Source organism: Scomber scombrus, chromosome 5 (genome assembly GCF_963691925.1).
Source record: "Scomber scombrus chromosome 5, fScoSco1.1, whole genome shotgun sequence".
Taxonomy (NCBI): domain Eukaryota; kingdom Metazoa; phylum Chordata; class Actinopteri; order Scombriformes; family Scombridae; genus Scomber; species Scomber scombrus.
In genome coordinates, this window is record NC_084974.1 from 5,203,277 (window position 1) to 5,225,339 (window position 22,063).

The following is a 22,063-nucleotide window of genomic DNA, read 5'->3' on the forward strand; positions in this document are numbered from 1 at the left end:
TTGGTTAATACAGACTGAGTCGTCAATGGACAATCAATGTATAGACTTCCATAATTGATCAGGCTGCTGTATGCGTTCTGTATTATCCTGTTAGCTTTAATGAATGTATGATGTAGGACAGGTCGTGTGTGTGTGTGTGTGAGTAAGGGTGAGGGGTGTTCTGAAGGTCATCTGAAGGTCAACAGGCCAGGCGGAGAGGTCACCATACGGAACATTTTTCCACAGGGTTCATTGGTGAACTCTTCGGACAGTGGAAAACACGGGCGAACTCATCAAACTGGGAAACGCTACCGATGACTCTGCGGGGGGGGGAAATGGAAACATCTTATAGCAATGTGGACATTGCGAGTGTGTATGTGCGCATATTTTGCACAGTTATATGATAATTTAAGTGTAAAGTACTTTAACTTATTTCCAAACATTCTCGTGCATTCCTAACTGTAGTTAAAGGTGTCATTTTTTTATGATATGTTGTGACTGAAGATTATTCTTAAAATAAAAAAGCAATGCACACAAATGCAACACACTGATGGCTTTCTCTGTGTTTGTGAGTGTTTTTTAAAATGTTTATTGGTGTGTGTGTGTGTCTTGTACCTGTAATGCTCTGGTGCATGTTTGTCAGTTAGCAGCTGTAGGTAGATGGACTGAGATCTTCTCTTCATACACCAGTTCTGAAAAGACAACATAGAACAATAAGGGGGCGCTCCGGCAATTTAATATTGCACTTTAATAAAGGTGCAGGACATGTTAGAGAGATTTAAACAAAATGCACGGTCAAATAGCAATTCCTAGAATGAGATGAGGAGGTTGATCCAAAACCCTGGTGTCCTACATTTCCCATAATATAATTTAACAGTACATTTCATTAGACTAACCCTGCTTGGTAATTTCCTGTTTCTGTTGACTGGATTTCTGTTGAAAGTATAAAACCTGAAGCCACATCCAAGGGGACCCTAATGACATCATGAGGATTATATTCCAGACATTAGGATGCTCCCTCAGAGCTGCAGTGGACACTATACATCCGTTTTCAAAGGCTGAGTAGTAATAGTTCTACTGACAAGTAAACAGATCTTCATGAGTGAAATAGGTGAAATGGCCCTTTAATGCAGTAGTGACCCAACCTGGATACAACTCGGCCCAAAACAAATCTGTCTACAACTGGATGTGATCAGCCAGATCTGCACATACACAACTTACTACAAGCTATGTGTTGCTGTTTAAATATTCAAAAAGTAGTTTTGTCAAGATCATGATATTCAGTCTTCATAGCTCTACTTTTTAGCATAAGTTTTTTTTTTTTTTTAATGGGCTAAACACTACAGATTGAATAAAAAAGTCTTCCCAGATTTTGCTACTGCTACAATAAGCCATGAATTTCAATGATGCTGATGGATTTAAATGATAGATGTAATAGTTGCAGGGTGGTCTAGTGCTTGGAGACACTAGTATCATCAACACAATGCTTTTTTTTTATCCATCCAATGGTTAATGGATCCATCAGCTAATGTTGGGGTAATTTATAACTCCTACCTGCTCTGTATGATCAGTCACTCCGGCTGAGAGCAGCAGCTAAATGATTTAACATGTAAATGTAATGAAAGACTGTGGTGTGGGTTCTATAGAGAGGCTTCAGTACCTGTGCAAAGGCAATGAAGAGCAGCTGTTCATGAGTGTATTTGACACCGGGCAGAGGCCTCTCCGGACCATGTTCCCTCACCCACTTCTGATACGCCTGGACGGAGGGACAGAGAGATGTGCAGGGAATGATTAATGAAATTATGACTCCTCAACTCATGGACAAAGTTACTTCCAAGTTGGAAATGTTACAGTATGTACAGTAAATACCTACCATGAACTATGGAAAATAAGAGTTAAAATTGACAGGTTGCGTTGATTTTATCTGATTCCAGAGCAGTTTTGCACTTAACTTAAATGTAAATAAAGCATTAAAATAAAGACATAAAGTGTAATATTTAAATATTGTGACGCCACATAGCTGCAGTATTTGAACAATGATGTTATCTGGTATTACTTACGAAGTATGACAGCTTGAGTCCTCCCATATCTGCTATGTTCTCCCCCAGTGTCAGACGACCATTCACCTAAATGCAGAGAAAGAAACTTGAACTTTTCTGATTCTTCTTGAATCTCTGTGTTAATACCTGTATGTCGGTATGTATTATGCACTCAAAGGTTTACCTTACTGCATAGGCGGCGCCAGGGTAGGGCTTGGTTGAGCTATAGCCCCATCAATAATTGTATTAGCCCTACCGTTAGCCCCATAATAAAGATCATAATAAAGACATAATAAAGATCTTTATTATGTCTATGGTTAGCCCTGCCATAAAACAACCAAGAAAAGTGCGGAGTCCAACAGCGCCTCCACGTCGTAACGGCATTCAGACAGCTGCGATCACAACTGTCACTGATCTGGGTTCATTAAGAGTCGGCCTCCAGTATCGCCGTTATTATTAATCAACATAGACTGTCACTGTCCTGAGATCAGTGGGGAACCCGGCGGATTGTACTCATTTGAAAATCTCAACCTGGTGAGTTTTAATATTGTTTTTGGAAACTTTGCTGACTTTGTTATTGCGTTTTGCGTGTTGTCTGTTCCTTCCTCGCTGCGGTCTTGTTGCTTAATTAGCATATTTAATTTGTTGGAGATGTGTTTTGACTCTTGGCTGTTGTGTGGTAGTATTGTGTTGTGTTGAATTGGGTGATCTGTGTGTCAAAGTTTGCCTTATTGGCCCACTGTGATCTTATATTGGTCTCATCGCCTTCTATAGCTGCCGAATTTTCAGTCGTATCCACCTACTGTGCTGTTAACGTAACTACAGTATTAACTAACTAGCGTCTCTCTCTCTCTGTGTGTGTGTGCGCGTGTTTTAGCTGTGGGAGGGTGTTGTTTCATTGAATATATATTCACATTGAAATTCTGGCATTGATTTGAGCCCGACCGCTGTATGGGTTAGCCCCACCATAGTTGGACCACAAAAAATACTCTGGCGCCGCCACTGTCCTTACTGATGTACTTAACTCTGGGATCTGGTATGTGGTTTAAAGGACAGTTTCAAACAACATTTCGTCTTTTTCAAGGAGAAGTTACTGCTTCCTGGTCTTTTTTAAAGGGATCATTTGGTATTTTGAGAAATTTGCTTTCTTGCCAGGAGTTGGATGAGGAGAATGGTACCACTATTATGTCTTTATGCTAAAAATGAAGCAACCATCAAACTCACAAACTAACATCTTCGTTAGTTTGTGAGTTTAATCTGTACAAAAGTCAAAATGTAAAATTGATACTGAATTGTTTTACAGGAGGTTATATGCTTGAATACTCCTCCATTGCGAGGGTACAAGCAGATACTCCAGACAGAGCTAGGCTAGCTGTTACCCCAGTCTTTATGCTAAGCTAGTCAGAAAGCAGAGGCTCAGATGGCAGCATTGGGCAAGCTCCAAACATTCTGGATATCAACCCAAATAAATCGATACCAAGTAGTATCGAAACATCTCCCTTCAAACGATACCTGCAATCGATCCTTTTTGCACCCAAAGGACTTGCTCAGAGCCAATCAACGCAAGTGTTCTTTGATTAATACATATTAATAATTTGAACTTGACTTGAAATGCATTTGTGTAAAAATCAAATCATTTCGACATGTAGAGGAATGGTGTCATTTTATGAAATGTAATTCACATGATGAGTATCAAATTAGGTACTCAGTTGGTATCTGTATCCTTTTAAGGGTACTTGGATTGGTACTGGTATCGTAATTTTTTTAACGATACCCAGCCCTAATGCTGGACCAACATTTGGCACAATACAACTCAATAATATCTTGTGTTAGAACCTCCATGCCAAGTAAACACCAACATTTTTCAAATCTGATGACGCAGCTTCCTGTTATAAGTAAGCAATCTTCAATCACAAGCCAATATACAGTATGACATCATTATAGTGTTATCATAAGGGTGTTAAGACTCGTGCAATGAGTGTGCAAACCCACCCTCTGGTTGTAAACTGTGAAATTATCGTAGAGCTTGACGATACATTCGGCCTTCTTCTGGAACTTTCTGTAGGAATCCTCGGTCCACCACTGTTTGAGGTTGCCGTGACGGTCGTACTGGCCCCCTAGGGACATGAACCATTGCATCACTATGATGAAGGGCAAAAGGGCAGGGGGGGGCAGTGTTAGCATGAAGACAACACAACCTATAACTTTCCTTCACAGTCCAAAGAGCTGCCCAGCACGTCACAGAAGTCAAACTGTGGTGGGGGGGCAAAAGTTAACCTTGGCTGATGTATCCGCTATATGAACCAACTGGACTGTCAGCCAACTAAATATGTAGAATAGATGGTTGACAGTCTGTCAAAGAAGCTGCCAAAGTACAAACTTGGCAGCATTTTAACACATTCATTAAATGCTTTGGCTGTATCTTAAAGGGTAGCACTTTGACTTGAAATGAAAGTTAGAGATTGTGGCTCATAATTTAGTTTAATGCACAGTTGCAGACAACCTACACACGTCATTCATTTACACAAATCATCAGGGAGCACTTCATCTTTCTGTGAATTAGAAAGGTTCAAAGCAATGATAATAAAATTAGCTTTGTCGTGATGGATTATGGGTGAAGAGGTTGTTAGTCTTACCCCAGTCATCATATCCGTGTGTTAATTCATGGCCAATAATGGCTCCTATTCCTCCGTAGTTCAGAGACCTGGCAGCAAGGAGGAAACATATACATTATATCCTGCTATCTACCAGCTACCTACACTATGAAAGAAGACACTACACAAGTAATAGCTTGACTTTTTGGGAAACACTATTAGCATTTACTGAGAGGCGAATCAGAAGTTTGATGCTTTTACTTATATCTGTCAGTTAAATATGGAACTAGAACATGGATACATTAACTAGCTTAGCATAAATACTGAAAGCAGGGACAAACCACTAGCCTGGCTGACAAATAAGATATAGCATGTTCATTGATTTAACATTAGAGGCACTGGAAGCTAACTGTTTCCTACCATCTCCTGGCTCTAGCTTTATATTTAACATCTTCAATCCTTTAATCTAACTCCTCAACAAAGCAAATAAACGTATTTCCTGTCAAACTGTTCCTTAAAACTCTTAAGCATGCAGCTTCGATCTTCATTGGTTGCACTTTAGAGCAGACCAATGCCTTGTGACTGATTGAAGGTGTCTCATTACAGTCCACTATTGCCTTCCTTTCCCTCATTTCATCCCATTGTCCTCGTTACAAATTCTGCTCAGCCAAGGAAGATAAAATAGTTGCACTTGGGATATCATTTTGGATCCATGTGCCTCCGATTGCCATTGATTAGAAAACATCACATATCTGTTTCACGTGTGAGGGAAGAATCAGCACTTGGAACATTTCCAGCTGCAGTGTGAACATAAATCTTTATCCCCCAAGTTGCGGACACAAAATTCAACACCTTGTAACACGTTCCATCGAACAGCTTCCATTCTTTATATGCACCCACTGGTCCACAACTAACATGCCCACTCCACCCGTGCCAGCAGCCTCCCCAAAAAAAAAAGCAGGTGACTCCACCTCTCCTTGACCCTGGTCCAGGGCTGGAGTGCTGTCTTTGCACATGCAAAGATATGGAGAGCGATGAGAGGGCAGACTCTGGGCTATTCACATGGCTACGTCTGAAAATGACTTTCTGACAGCTAGTCGATACGCTGCCTCACACCAGGCCCCGCTCCCTCGCTAAACTAACTGGCTGATTGAAGCTTCATTATACTCGACGTGATAGCGGAGAGGTGTGTGTGCGTGCATGTGTGTGTGTGTGTAAAGGAGTTAGGCAGCGAGAGTTTATGGGAGGTGAGGGCTACTGCAGTAATAAGTTACAGGGGACAGGTACACACTTTAATATAACCATTAATTAATACTGATTAGCATGCATGGTAGCAGGTAGTGGAAGTAGCGGTGATCACCTTTAATGAAGACATAGAAGTGTTAGCTAATGTTGGGTATACAAATTGCTAGGTCTAATTATCTCATATTTGTGTGTGTGTTGTGTGTGTGTGTGTGTGTGTGTGTGTGTGTGTGTGTGTGTGTGTGTGTGTGTGTGTGTGTGTGTGTGTGGTTGCTCCATGGAGTTGATATGAATGCAGGAGGTGTAGCTCTTTGGATTAGTATTGTATGTGTTGTCTTAGAATAATAGTGAATCCTGGCAGCAGTAGCTTTGCTCCTTGGTGAATAGCTTTGGTTAACAAAGGATCTGTTGAGAAGGGAAAATAGTTGTTTACCTTAGAATTCCCTCTCTCAATGATGTGCCTGGTGTTAGAAGTCTTTTTCTCTACTGTGAGCCCTCGCCTCCTCGATGACCATTTTCCGACCCGTGCTTTTTAACTTTTTAGATTGATTTGGTTTTCATTCCTGCCAGTGCTTTATGAAAATCAGCTCTCACAGAGTTGAAAACAGGTAATTCATCATCATGAACAATTAGTTTTCTTCATTTTTACAAGTTATGTTTTTTCACTCACCACTGGGAACCATGGAAAAAAGATGTTTATTGAAGCACTTTCCCCTTGTGGGGTTGAGGGAACTCTATCATTAACAAGGACTTTGTTGCCAATCATTTTAATTTAAAAAATATTTCATTTAAATGTTTACAGTGTCCATGTTTGTGTATTATATAATGCCTGGGTGCATAACCATGAAAAATATTTCAAAACAGTCCCTGCTTTAATGCATTACCTTGTATTGGTAACATAACTTAAAGTGTGATGTGATGTATGACATCTCACTGGAGTCTTGAGTGGATGTTCATACTGTACTGTAATTAATTGAAATCAGTGGCAGTCTAGAAGGAAGAAATTCATCTATTCAACTTTTGGTAAGCTTTGAAAAATGTTCAGAGGCATTTGCATACAGTTGTTAATGTAACTTTTGCTGAATAGCGTAGCAATGAAAGTATAATGACACAACTTTAACTTATGAAATGTAGTATAACAGTAGCACGAGTAAAGAGGAGTCAAACACTCAGCAAACTGACTCAGTATTGTATCAATATAAAGTTATAATTTAGCTTTAAAGCAAATATTAAAACGAGAGAGTAGAGGACCTATAATTTATTTATCACATCATAAATCAGTCAGAATGTTCTCACCCTTCAGTGTCAAGGTTTGATTACTTACTCAATATTTAGTTAAACTAATCAATATTACACTGGTTGTTTATAGGAGGCCCAACCCTGAATATATTCTAGTGAGACAATCTGTTAATATTCTATTCATGTATGCATTGGTAATTATTGTGTCAGGTATAAAAAGTTGGCATCATTTGTCAAGTCGGATTATAATCTTGTTAGCGTATTCATGGATCAAATAGTTCCTGATTTAAATCAAGATTTTGTCCATTTTTATCTTGTTAATTCAGATAAAGCGCCTGTATATGTTAGAACATTTAAAATTTGAGAAATGTGGCTTTTTTTGTGAAATCAATTTTTTTTTATAGAAAAGGTAAGCCTATACTATATAGCTCCTGTTAAGATATTGTGTAGCTCTCTCTGTTAAAACCAAAAATGTAACTGGTTTGGATTTCACTTAAGTTTTATTACCTAATAACATAATTATATAAATATTAGTTTGGACAAGAATGAAACTGGAGAAAATATGCAGTCCTTTTTTTCTGGCATAAAGATGATAATTTTTTAAATATTTTGTGTGCTGCCACAGAAAAACGTTACTTATCAGCAGCTAATCCAAAAAAATATTAATACTGGCCTTGAAATGGCAGAATGTCAAACACAAAGAGCTTTTATTTAAAACACACAGCTGAGGAGGAAAAATAATTTGTGTTCTGATTTAAATGAATGACTAATTTGAGGTAAGGGAGAGTTTTGTGTGGTTCTGCAATGATTAATTAAAACATTTCTCATGTGGAGTTTCTTTGAGAGCAAGAGAGGGAAGAGAACAAGTGAGATAAACAGATCAGATAGAGACGGGCGGAGAAGCTATCTACTTTTTATGCACTGTCAATTTACTAGATGGGCTCAAATTTAGGAGAGGCGTCTTCTCAATGACACCTGTTCCATTAGCGGGACCTTGTTCGGTAATTGAGCTCTTGGTGGGTAGTTAAATTGGTTTAATCAGGTGTGTTGGGACGTAAAGGCTTGGCAGACTAACACTGCCTTTAATGACCTTTGTTGTGGTTGTGAGGATGTTGTTGCTTCCCTACGGAGAGTGGCAGGGAAAGGAAAGGCGGGGACAGGAGGACGGATACTTACTGTGGGAACTCAGAGTTGTACAAAGTGGGCTGAAGGATGCCGGCTGGAAAGACTGAGGGAGACATAAAGACACAAGATGAGGCACAGAAACAATAGATAGGAGCAGGTTTTTATAGCGGGCTGCATAGAGGGAGAAGTTCAGTGCGGAGTAAAATGAAAAACACTGACTGACTTTAAAGCTGCACTAGCCAATATATTTATGTAAAAGGCATTTACACTATCATCCCAAATCTTATTGTGTGGCTGCAATAGAGGGCAGCGACAAAGAAAAGAATCATTTTATTTGCCCACATAAGTGCTTTACTCTGTCCCTTAAATATGAACAAGTTAACACTTCATCCTGAGAAAGCTGTTTTTCTAATGATGAATAAACCTCTTGACCTCCTCGACACCATCACCGTCTCAGACATCCGATTCTTGGGAGTCCACATTACAGAGGACCTGACATGGGGCACAAACACAGCAGAGCTGGCGAAGAAAGCCCAGTAGACTTTATTTTCTGAGGGTTCTTAAGAGGCACAACATCCCTCAAAAGCTGCTGGTGTCCTTCTATTGCTGCTCGGGCACAGAAGAAAGCGCTGCAGAGGGTCATTAAGGTGGCCCAGAAAACCATCGGCTGCCCTCTGACACCACTGGAGGACCTACACAGCTCCCGCTGCCTCAGGAAAGCTCTAGCCATCTTACAGGACTCATCACACCCAGGACACAAACTGCCCTGAACTGCTCCCATCAGGCAGACGATACAGGGTCATCAAAACACACACAAACAGACTAAAACACAGTTTCTATCCTACAGACGTCGTTGCATTAAATACTGCCAGGCAGCGACTCACGTAACACATGCACCTCTGTCTTACACTGGATATAAGCTCTTTTGAACTGCCAAGGTTTCGTTACAATTTCGTTGTACCTGTTACAATGACAATAAAGATATTCTGATTCTGATTCTGATCACACAATCTGAACAAGACATTTAGTCAACTCACGATTCAAAGTTAAAACATTTCAGTCATCTCGTGTTGCCACATCTCTGAGGTTTAAATAGCTAACTAGCTCGTTTAGCTAGCAGTGTATCGTAAGAATTAATATCTTTGACTTTATTGAAGTGGTAAAAGACATATTGAATATCTTTAGATTTTGGACTGTTAAAACAATACTCATATATCCATACAATCCTTGTTCTGCATGTGCAAAAGGATTTCTTAAGTTCTGCTAAAGCTAACGTAAAATACTCCAGTCAAGTGAAATATATCTAGTGACACTAAATTGAAATGGTTAGCATTGTACATTTTATCAGCTAATCATCAGCAGTTAGCATTTGACTCAATGAGCTAGCATGACCTCAAAGTCTTTGTTGATATATTGTTAGCATTTTACAGACTAAACCAGGGGTATCCAACATACGGCCTGCGGGCCAGAGCCGGCCCCCCGAGATGTCCAGTCCGTCCCACTAGATAACTTTGCAAAGTATGAAGAGTGAAAAAAGTAGCATTTTCCACCCTGACCAGAATACATTTCTCTGAAAACACTATGAGTACATATTGTGGTCATATTTAAACCATTTATATATTGAACATTGTGTAAAATGTTGTCAATCAGCAGCTTTTGTGCAAAATAATCTTTAAAAAAAAACTGAGACATAATATTGTTGAAATTGCACACATTTTTATCTTAAAACAAATCTGTTTTATGAATAGATGGTTTATTGTATTAAAGTTATAATATGTATTATATGTTTTATGTAAATTATTATTCAATGGTTTTACTGGTCTGGCCCTCTTGAGATTAAATTAGGCTGTATGTGGCCCTTGAACTAAAATGAGTTTGACACCCCTGGACTAATCAGTCAAAGTAGTTTCAGACTTACATATGTGCTGGTTAACATACTGTCTAGATTTAACATATTTACACTTTTTGACTGTTAGCCAATGAAATCAAGTAAACTGACTATATTAATAAAGCTCTGCATGAAGAGACTAAAATGTACTGTATGTGTCTTTGTCTCTTTAGTACCAGATTGAAATGAACTAAAGGAAAGCTTAAAGATAAAGGTGCAATTTAAGAATAATCTATTATTTCATGTAACAGTAAAATAAAAATAATTATATTATATTATATTAGAAAACAAAAAAAGATTAGATATAGAGAGAGTATGAAAATGAATCCAGAGGAGAAAGAGCGAGAGCCATAAAGTGAAGGGGCAGTGAGAGAAATGATGTGTGGGTTAAAAAAAATGACCCATGAGGCCCTGATGACTGTGTTTGTCTGACTCCTCCTGTCCTCTAGCATCAGCTTGGGAGCGCACTATTGATTTTTCGGCGAGAGATTTAATCCAACAGGCAGGCAGACACAGACAGCGGGCTGAGTCTGGGAGAAGACGAGAGAGGGAGGGGGGGATGAAATCGCAAGGCTAGATTTGTTAAAACTCGGGACGGTGTTACTGCTTGTTTTTCCCCCAGGGGGGTATTAAGTATGTGAGGTGGAGATCGAAGCAGAAAGTGAGTGATGAGAAGGAATATGATATCAGGAGGTGGATGCTTTTTTTTTCTCTCCCTCTCTCTAAGCGGCCGCCGCGTTTGACATGTCGAAAAACAGACGGCAACATGGTGTAATTGCGTGTAACTAATGCACGACCCACATCGTGGTGCAGAATGGCAATGGGAGGGATGAGAGGTATGTGTGTGTGTGCGCGTATGTGTGTGTGTGTGTGTGGAGACAGATGACAGAGAGAACACAAATATCAGTATGTGAGATGAACGATCACGCACTCACCCATTTGGTTCTTGTTTGGGAGGTAGTAGGCATTAAGGGCCTGGGGTGGGAGAAGCCACCTGAGTACAAAAACAGGAGTCAAAATAAACAGGGCTTTAAAAATGGGATCCCACACACACACACACACACACACACACACACACACACACACACACACACACACACACACACACACACACACACACACACACACACACACACACACACACACACACACACACACTCAAATCACTCATCTATCTCCTCGAAACACTGCCCAGTCCTGAACAGAATCCCAAACACCTCTATCTCTCTAAAGTGATCTCATGGGATGGCTTATAAATAACACGTCACTTTTGAGGACATTTGGCCTGTCATGTTTACACATTTTGTGCTTTCTACATATCATATATATACTGTTTGGTCCCCATGAACTCAGTGAAAACAAACTAACAAAAAATGCTGACCTTATCAGTGGAAGATGCTATATTTTAAGATTGTTTCGATACTAAAATGCGTTTTTGATAACATTTCTAGTCAAAAATGTGCATTTTGCTTTCATAAATGTATACGATGATTAGTTTGTCGGTTATTACGAAGATTCATTAAGCCTTTCTATTGTTGCTATGATGGTTGCTATGGATACTGCCATTGCTGAAATTACAGTTACATGTTATTTGAATAATTGCCTTTGCATTGTGTAGTTATATGAGCTGTTATGTTATTTTATGTAACTCTCAGATGTGAAAATATTGTATTTCCCACTGAGAATAAAAGGAGTGTCTGCCTTTTTTTTTTTTAGTTTTCACTGAAATAAACTTGACAATCACATGGGCTAAACTGCCTTAAATGACATGCAAAATGACATATATTGACAAATATTAGGTGTGTGTGGTCCCACGGCCGAAGTTCCTCTCTGCATATGAAAACACGGAGAGTTCCTTTACCCTAATCCACTTAAAGCCAGACCAATTGATTGGCAGAAAATCCCCCAAATGACTAACTCTGAAAGTTTGAGATGCCCTTGGTCTAGGAGTGAAAGACTGATGGCTCTGCATAGGCTGCAAACACAGGGAGGAGGAGGAGGAAGAGGAGTGTTTATTTTTTATTTCCTTGTGACAAGATGGACTGCATGTTCACTTTTTGGTGATAAAGAGGATGTATGTGATTTAACTCTTCAGGGTGTCGAGTGTGAGCTAATGATATTGTCCAGTTGTTTTAGGCACCTTGGAATACTAATGTGACTGTAATGTGTTGTCATAGCAGAGAAGCACTCAATCCAGGCGTGGCGGGCTGTACTGTATAAAAAATGAAGCGCATGCCCCAAAGCACTTTTCTGCTGCCTGGCTGCTATAGATAAGTAAATCAAATGGATTTGCTCCAGCTGTGTATGTCGATTATGTATCTGTTGGTTTGATTTAGTGGTGTATCAACAAATATGTCAAACTAAAAAGGGACGCACAGGGACACATGTTAGGCATGTCAAACATAGTACAGATTATGCAAGCCACAGCTGGACCAGCTCAGGCAGGAATTCAAATGTATAAACCTTCTTTAATTACTCTGCGCCACGTGTCAGTGAGCTGAGTTGGCTATAGCTTTTGTGGCACGAGTAATGTGAGGAGGTATGAAACTCACGCTGTCTTGTCCACTTCTTCGTGGATCTTCTTCACTGACAGCTTGATGTTAAACTTGATGCTGTTGAGGATGTTCTTAAAGTAGGTCTTCTCGTCCACTTCAAACTGCAAAATCACAGATATGAAGTGAGTAGTAGTAAATAGCAATAATATGCGTTCTTTATGATTCAGCATCTAACATAATAATGGACTTGCAGTAGTATGTCGTACACAGATTAAGAATTGTTTTGTTCACTTGCCAAAGGGACTTAATGCGTCTTTCTTTTGCAACATCTCTTTATTTTAAACTGACAGTAAACACATCATCTTGCTTTTTTTAATCTCTTTGCTTGTTTAATCGTATAGGGCCAGATGTGCCTCTGTAAATTTGTGACAAAAATACACATCTGGACAGATTTAAAAACTAGCTGGTATTTGGCAGATGGACTTTCTGCTATATCCTCCAACCCTTGAGTCTGTGTGCTTAGTAATGTAAAGAAAAGAGCCAGTGATACAGATGGGTATGAGTTAAGTTCAGAATGAGAGTGCTGGTAGGTGAACTTTGTTAACTTTGGACAGAGCCACTTAAGCTCATTAACCCTGTTTCCTGTCTTTGTGCTAAGCTAACCTAACCAGCAGCAGACAGCCACCTATTATACACTGTCATCAGCAGTCATGTGATATGTATTGGAGCTCAAGTCCAGTCAAGTTTACCAAGTTTGGTTATCTGTATAAATGCAATACACACATTGAAGAACTACAGTGATCTTTTACTCAAAGGGGTCCTGTGGACTTTTTGACCACTAGTAGTGCTGTAGAGCAATGTTTTGACAAGGATGTAAATACACATGTGCAAACATATGGGCAACACATTCAGCCCAGTGGTTCCACACTATTCCACCGACTGATATTATTGCATTAAGAAACATTACTGACGAACCGATTGCTAGCTAGCAAACATGGATGTATGGTAAACAATATTGGTTTTAAAATATTACAAAATGCATTCCACACATTAGTTCGGCAATTGCAAAGCTGATTATGCGGAACATTTTAAACCTTTGTTGTTTAAATCCATGTTAACATGCTCATTCGTCATTGCTGCTGCACTGCTGCGTTTCATGGTGTTACCTGTAGATCAGTAGCACAAATATGCTTTGTGTTACCCGTGTGTTGATTTGCGTGCACAAGAACAAACATCGCTCCATAGCACTACTAATGAAGAACACAAAAGGGCTTGTATTAGCAGCTACTCTGGATTGCACTCTTTCTCAAGCAGCATCAAGGCCAATCCAAGTCTTTATTGTGTTTTCCATGCCATTAAGGGCCTTTATTTAGTAACATAGTCAGCATATTCTCACTTTTATGCATTTGAGAGGTACCTTCCTTTTCTTCTCTGTATGTATTTTCCATCTTTTACTTGGCCTCTTAGTCACTTTCCATCACTGACGCTAACCAGCATAGTTGCTTACAGATGTACAAGTTCAGTGTATAGTTCTCCATCAACAAACTTTTGACTGCATATTTTTGAGGGCTGGCCTGACTGCTCCCAGTTTGTTCACGTTCTCCTTGATTGGATCAACATACTTAATGTATTTGTTGTATATATTTGAACGAAGTCGCCGGTGTCACTTGGGTTAATACATTCCTGTGCATGATGTATTTTTGCTCCATCTGAATACAATCTCCTAGGGTACATGGTAATACCTAATGTAATATCATTCTAGAGACAGAGATAGAGAGTGAGATGTGGGGAAATAGTATTTGTGAGTATGATGTGTGGGAGCTTGTGTGTGGTGAGGAAGACCTGATAGCGCAGAGTGAAATAGGAACCTCATGACTCACCCCATATTCTTGATCTATGAGCTCAGGTTTGAGCAGAAAGTCGGGGTATCCTGTCATCACCATCATGTGCTTCAGCTGGGAGAGAAGAGGAGGAGAGGATGATGGAGGGAAAGAAAAAGAGCCCAAGTAAACCTACCCAACACCACCCTACATCCACTTGGAGTAACTAATAACTACCAATTTTTAGACCCAGGCACACAACCATCTGAGCACACACCCATGCATCAACTAATCAAGCAAACCCAATGTAATAGGATTACAGGGAAGCTCTTTATATTCAGCATGGGCCTCTAAAAGGATTATAACTTCAGATTGTAAAAGTATTAGAAGGGATATCTAGCAGTGCAGACCCTAAATCAGCACCACAGAGAGAGCCGGATTAGGCGATCCTCACTTCTCAATGTCAAGTCCTTGATGTATTCTATCACATACTTCCATCTAACCGAGCAATCAATCAAACCCACAAAAAGAAAAGAATTGCAACTAATAATTAAATCCTTTTCAAATACTAATCGGATCTGGCAGGGATTCATGTTCGTGATGGAGAAGCTTAGTTCGTTCTCCGAACCTTTGCTCTGGCAGCCTCCTTGGTGGCCTCATCCATCCAGTCCAACTCGTGCAGCCGGAGGTCCAGGGCATGCTTTATGTCTTCCACCAGCTCCTGTACCTGGAGGGAGATCACATTACATCACATCAGATCACATCAGATCAGTCACTGAAAATATATAACTATAAACACAATATAATCAGCTTAATCTGATTGGTTTTGTGGTCACCAAATATGATCAAACCACACCCCAACAGTCCTGAAGAAGCAGATTAGCTTAATTTTTCCAGTGTTAAACTCTTGATAAATAGTGATTGATTTTTAAAGTAGGACTGGTGCTTTTGCAGTCATAAATATTTATAGTTAGAGAATAACTGAATATTTGAAGCCGCATTTTCAGAGGCTTCACCTTGTGGAATCACCCAAATCCAAATAATTAAAGGTGTAATTAAAGAGTGTAAGGTCATGGTTACACAAACTCTTTTGAGCAGTTGCTTGTGTTACTATAACTAACTGATCATTTGAGTTTATGTTACATTAGCCTACACTGGTGGTCTTTCTGCCACCTTTGCTGCAGTTTTGATCAATCCATTGTGTTAAATGCAAATTCCCATGTCCAATATCAGATTACTTCTGACCCTCTGCGAAGCTGAAACACACCATAAAGCAAAAGCCTGTGCACTCAACCATCACAGAATTTCACTTTAATTTTAAAAATGTATTGGAGGCGTGTTTCTATTTTCCAGCTATAAGCACCAACGCCACTGGAATGGTGCAGCTGACAGAAATAAGAAACTTTAACTTTGACTCTGCAATACAAAGTAATGTAGGGCGATAAATTACGTTTTATAACAAGGTTCAGGAACGGAGACCATGCCTCATATCGTCTCAATTTCTGCACAAGCAGTACTTAAGTCACACCCTATCCGCTCTTTCCCCCCTTCGTCTCATTTCGGACATCCCACCCCCCTCACCCTCTTTCTAGCGTTCTCTCTTTTGTTCTATTCCAGGAACCAGAGGTCAACAACATGGACCACATGTCGAGACAGCTCCCCCCCACCCAGAGTCTCATCCCTCCACACACCCACCTAGAAGACTGGTACTGCATCCTGCGCCTCCTCATCTACAGTACACAGCACCCGGCTTCTACTTTCCTCCACACTACACCCTATACCTCTCTTTCTTCCTCCCCCTCCCTTACCCCTCATCCCTTCACCCCCATGCCTTCGACCCTCACTTTTCCCTCCCAACCCTACGACCATTCATTATATATGTCTTTTTTCCTTCTTGGCTTGTTTTAAAATTCCAGTAGATTCCATAAAGGGGATTTACAGATCCTTCTAGTTATCTTTACCTTCAGTTAAAGGGCAACTCCACTGGTTTTACACATCAGAGTCAGTTTACAGGTGTCAGGACTGCTGTATATGTAGAAAAAGAAGAGCAAGCCCACTCCCCATTTCTGGTTGTGGGTAACAGCTTGAGGCTACATGTGTTACATAGCATAACCCACACAAATCATGGATGTACAAAGAGAATTGGATACATCAATGGGACCTGTCAGCTTTTTGAAAGAAATTGCCTGCAATTTGAAAACATACTGTCCATGCTTTTTGGGCCAATACAGAGCAGACTTCCACCAGCCGAGATTGCTAACTTTCGGTTTATCCGTCCGCTAATTTGCTAACTTGAATGGGGATACAATCATTCTATTGTGCGGTTCTTCTAGATGTTTGAAATGTGATTGGACTGAATGAATCAAACTCTGTTAGTGAAATGAGTACAGGCATCTCTTTCACAATGTAAGTCTATGGGAAAAAGTCTTTCTGGGCCCAAAAGCAAAATGCGATGGACCTGGAAATTCTAATAATACAGTTTGGTCAATGTTTGTTTTGACAAAGATAAAGAATGAATAAAAAAGACAGTCTCTCTGGTTTTATAGGTGATGTTATAGGAGTGCTATGCTAAATTGGTGAAATACTCTTTTAAAGTTATACATGCTTGCTGCACTGACACTCAATTTGGACATTAATCATCCTTTGCAGATTTTTACAGTATGAATATAAATTCAAATAGATACTGGGCTGTGCTCCTACATACTTAGACATATGAGGGTTTTTTGCCTAACCTTGAACACACCTTAACAATAGTTTATATGCTTGCCATCACCGCATAGTTTCCATGACAGATGTATGTTAACGTAGACAGAAGTCATTAAGAAAGAAGACAATGTTTTGCAGGATTGCCAGATACCAATGTCAAACCTCTAGTTACTTTTAAAGAATTCTACTGGTGCTATCTTATACTACTGTAGACAGAATATCTATTCCTGAAAGACACCAGGATGTGTTATGTTTTTTTATGTTGGTGATTCAGGATAACAAGAAAGCTGCTCTTTCCTTATCTGTCTCTTGATTCTCAGCTTCAGCTCCTGAGACTCATTAATTCTTGTTCCTGCTGAGGTAAGCAGCATCAGCAAGTCAGTCAAAGCTACAGACATCGCTGCTGGCTTGGTTCATAGGTACACAGGTTCTCCAGCCTGTGTGGGCATGCCACCATAGTACAGACTGATGTCTACCAGCAGTGTGAAATGATCAGTGTGGACATGGACAATAGCGAATATGTGATAGTTTGGAACAGTAAGAGTTTGAAGTTTTCAATCCCCCACATGAGACGTTCATGATAGTTTGAATGATTTTTAGATGCTTACAGAATTAGCGTCCACTTTATCTGGCAAGAACCTGCCATACTCTAGGCTTCGTCCCAAAAATCCCCCGTCTATTATTTTATTAATCAGAAAGGCACCACTGGCTTGAAGCCTTATTGAAATTGACCCTTTGTATCATATTGGAATCTTAAATGGAACATTAGGAGCTTGGGAACCTAAATTACAATTATGGTAAAGTACATAAAAAGTAATTAACACTTAGAATTTATGCCAGACATGCATGCTTGATAGTCCTGGGTTTGGTAGCATGGGAGATTTAGAAGTTTACAAAAGAAGAAGAGAGGTGGCTTATTGCAAGATGAAGCTTATAGGATTGACAGTACGGCTATAAGAAGAAGATGGGGGAGATGATGAAGGGCTTAAAGAAAGAGTATAGGGTTACAGAGGTTAGAAATCCCATTGGAAATCATATCCCCATGTCCTAGAATGGACATGAGACTGATATAACAGTACATATGGGGGAGGATTAAGGTAAAATAGAAAGGGACCAAAGGTGATGGAAGGGTAGAGGTGGGGACTTAGTAGTGACTGACCTAGGCTGTGTGCAAAATGGAAGTAAAAAGTGGAGTGGATAAGAACTAGAAACAAGTTGGCCCCCCTATCTGCCCCCGAACAGCCAAAAAAAATGATAAAGTAGAAATGAATGATATAAAAACATCATCAGAAAACAGTTCCAGTGTTGCCACAGACATGGAAAGTGAAAAATGGAACTTTTTTTTTAATTTATAAGAGGGACTGTAGCTTTACATGACATTTTACAAAGGTTTGCAGCTACACATCTATTTGTGTGAATTCTAATCTTACAGCTACAAATTAAATCTACAAAACTACAAATAAGACCTGTGGGTACAAGTACTTTTGGTCTACATTTGACAATTCCTCCTGAATAACCAATGGGGATGCATTGATTGGATATCAACATATCCAATCAGGAATATCATCTAATTATCCAAGCACAGAGGCTGGGGCAGGCGTGCCTTTCTACAGGGCTGATACAGAACTGTCCTTTTCAGTGTGCTGAGTCACTTCATTAAAAAATGTGTTCACTGAATCGTCCAGTGCTTCAGTCTCACGCAGTGAACTGAAACATGGCCGAACAGTGTGTATTCCTCCTGATACCTGGTGCTACACTAATAGCTAGCAGAGCTAATAGTTAACCACCACACACACACACACACACACACACACACACACACACACACACACACACACACACACACACACACACACACACACACAGGCAATCGATTCATCCTTATGGCTGTCCTCTTTTCAAAACAGAAACACCTGCATATTTGCAGTCTTGAACACATCCCAATACCTCCTGGGAACAAATGACATGAATCACTCAGTCAGTGAGTCAGTGTATCCTTGGAAAGTGATTCAGGTTTAACATTATGCCACAATGATTCAACAACATTGGTCTTGGACTGCAATCCAGGTATATGACATTATCTAGATTGATATTATATGCATGTGCTTACCTTTAACGCTACTGTTTGCAGTGTCCATGCATGCACACACACATTACAATACATTAAAATATATGCAATTCAGTTCTGTGTGATTTTTTTCACCCACAAACAGATAGATGTGTAACTGCAAACCTTTGTACAAATCTTCATGTACTCACACATTGGAAATTAATTGTTGATGGAATGCATTCATACAAAACATTTTCACACACTGAGTTATGGTGATACACAGCTACAACACATTTGACCGTAACCTGTGCCCCAAAAGATATTACAATAAAAAATGTTGCTTCCAAAAATTGGAACTGTCTCAGATAATAGGAATGTTGTTAAATGTTTTCAGTAATAGACTTAGACTAAAAAATCCACTCAAGGCCAAGGTCAGTTTTGTTGATTTTCCTCTTATTGTCTTTGAAGGTTGTGTGGTTTCATCATAACTGAGATTCTTGTCCAATTATTTTTAATGCAGTCTATGGAAATTGAAAATAACCATTACTGCATATTTCTTTTAGTTTAAATAGTGATAGAAACATTGTCATTAATAAGTAATGACAGATCAGGCAGTTCCAGATTGACACACTGTTCACCCTCACTGTAAAGCTGCTGCTCTGTCCACTGCAGTCTTTAAAATGTTCCATCAGTTGTTGTTTCTGCATGTCAGTAAATTATGTATTTTGATGAAAACTAAATGTAATATTTTGTTAAATGTTCTCAATAATAGGCTACAGCAGTCAGTTCCCTGTGAAATACATCCCAGCTTCACTTTGGCAGACATACAATCACTACTTCTATCCAAGAATCTCTCAAAAATAAATTGATATCACAGTTTTAATCATATAAACACTGCAGCACATACAGTGTATTAATAAACTTAAGTGTTGTTGGTGTTAGATTAGTTTCTGGTCTTAGAATACAACCAAATGCCAGATAATTTCTACTGGTTAAGTGGAATCTTGTGCAAAAACGTTGTGCTTCCTGACCCGAATCCAACAGATCCCGATAAAGTATTTTAGGTTCAGGTTCAGATCATTTCTAAAGCTTGGCTTTGCGTTTTGGTTATTTTCAAATGTAATTAAGCAATTCCTCTCGTTCTCTCTGACTGTGCCAATATTTATTTAGAGTCATGTGTTGCATGTAGATATGCGATGCCCAGAAGAGGGGAAGAGAGTGCAGCCAATGTGTTGCATTAGCTGGCAAAAATAAAGCCACTGGTCAGTTTGGGGTCTCAGATTTGGCAGTACCAGTTGGATTTTGGGGGGATTAAGGTCTTAAAAACACAAAAAAACAAGTCAGGTACGGGTCGCGGCTTTAGTCGTGAGCAGATCTATATGTGCAGTTCACATGTTAATGTTAAATCTTTAAATCTACTGGACAGTGGAATTTGGCTACTGTTTAGTAAAGTCAAGGAATATGGGTCAAATCTATCGATTATCCCACTGTCCCAACAAGTATCGATCCATCTACCTCCATCTTTACCTTAGCTTTGCTCTGTGAGGAGAAGTGCTGCTGGACGAACAGGGCTCCGAGGGCCATGCCAAAGTGTTTGTTGGCCTGTGTGAGGCACAGTCTGCCCAGCTCCAGCTGCTGCTCTGTGCCGTCAATCTCCCGGGAAAACTCGTGGATGGTGCTGCGGAAGGCGGTGGACAGATGTTCACTCAGCGCTGCCACAATGCGCCACAGCATGTAGTTATGTAGAACCCTGGGATGGAGGATATAAGAGGAAATGGTTAATTGCCCTCACTTTTGAACATGCTGTCACTCATATGGGCTTCCCCCCCCGCCCCCAAAAAAAACTGATGTGTTTTATCCATATACAGCTCCACAGAAGGGAACCAGTGATTAAATAAAGCACAAGAAAAGGCATCTGCTATAGTACAAAGCTTAAAGTGCGATAAAGAAGCTTTCATGTTAGACTGCGGCTCCCTTCCTCTTTTGCTTTCTTTGTTAAAGTGACATCTACTGAGTCTCACTGTAATCTTGTTCCATCTGGCCCAAACTTTCTGTTTTTCCATCTGCCCTCTGAGCCTCTTAAGAGTCAGAAAAGTTCGAAAGAAAAAAACAAGAGGGGCGACAGTGATGGAGAGCGAATGGTGAGGAGTCAAGAGGACCCAGCAGTTAAAGAGTGACTCCCTCTAATCCAGAGTGACTCACAGCGGAGAGGCAGCAGAGGGGGCGAGCGAAATGTGTCGCGGGAGGGGAGAAAATGGATCATTCATTTATGTATTCAAGCTGTGTCTTCTCCCTCAGACGATGGAGTGCTGGTGTGTCCTCGTGCCCCCACTGGGTGCCGCACATTTAATTTGCCCTGAGGGGACAAATGCCCCCCCTCTCCCACTGTGAGGCTCCATGTGAACCTTGAGGCTTGTTGTTGTTGTTGTTTCCCCGTTTTGGTTTTTTTTAATACATTTTTCCCTGTGCATGACAGATATTAAATCAAAAGCGCCTTGGCAACAGCACCCTGAAGGTCCCGCCAACAAAGCACTTGTGAAGTGAATTTAATTGACGGGGGGAAAAGAGGGGGGTGGAAGGCAGGGGGTTGTGGGTGGGAGGGCTAAATAAATAAATGAGAGACTCAGGTGGTGTCCTTGATCATCAGGCCTGTCTACTAATCAACATGTGTTACAGATGTGCTCGCTTCGCTTGATGAGCTGGTTAGTGTTTGGCTAATTTCGCTAATTTTGTTGTGGGCTGGTGTCGGACGGAGCGAGTTTACGAATACATGTGTTTGTGTGCGGAGTATCCATGTGGGAGTGTGTGCCCAGAAGTGCAGCTACATGTTTGGAAGTCGTCTATATGATAATGGAAACACTGTAGCATCTCTCCGCTGATGTGATG

The 22,063-nt window shown here is 40.1% G+C and overlaps 1 protein-coding gene across 1 annotated transcript in view; it reads right to left on the minus strand.

The window, feature by feature from the left end:
• Positions 1-122: 122 nt before the first annotated feature.
• Positions 123-22,063, minus strand: part of LOC133980796 (endothelin-converting enzyme-like 1) — a 37,312-nt gene continuing 15,371 nt past the window's right edge. The window contains exons 7-18 of the mRNA XM_062419601.1: positions 20,705-20,927; positions 15,050-15,148; positions 14,482-14,556; positions 12,659-12,762; positions 11,042-11,100; positions 8,270-8,321; positions 4,655-4,722; positions 4,011-4,135; positions 2,040-2,105; positions 1,640-1,735; positions 595-671; positions 123-299 (exon numbers count right to left, since the gene is read on the minus strand). Of these exons, the coding sequence (XP_062275585.1) occupies positions 200-299; positions 595-671; positions 1,640-1,735; positions 2,040-2,105; positions 4,011-4,135; positions 4,655-4,722; positions 8,270-8,321; positions 11,042-11,100; positions 12,659-12,762; positions 14,482-14,556; positions 15,050-15,148; positions 20,705-20,927 (1,144 nt within the window). The 3' untranslated portion in view covers positions 123-199. The remainder of the gene's footprint in view (positions 300-594; positions 672-1,639; positions 1,736-2,039; positions 2,106-4,010; positions 4,136-4,654; positions 4,723-8,269; positions 8,322-11,041; positions 11,101-12,658; positions 12,763-14,481; positions 14,557-15,049; positions 15,149-20,704; positions 20,928-22,063) is intronic.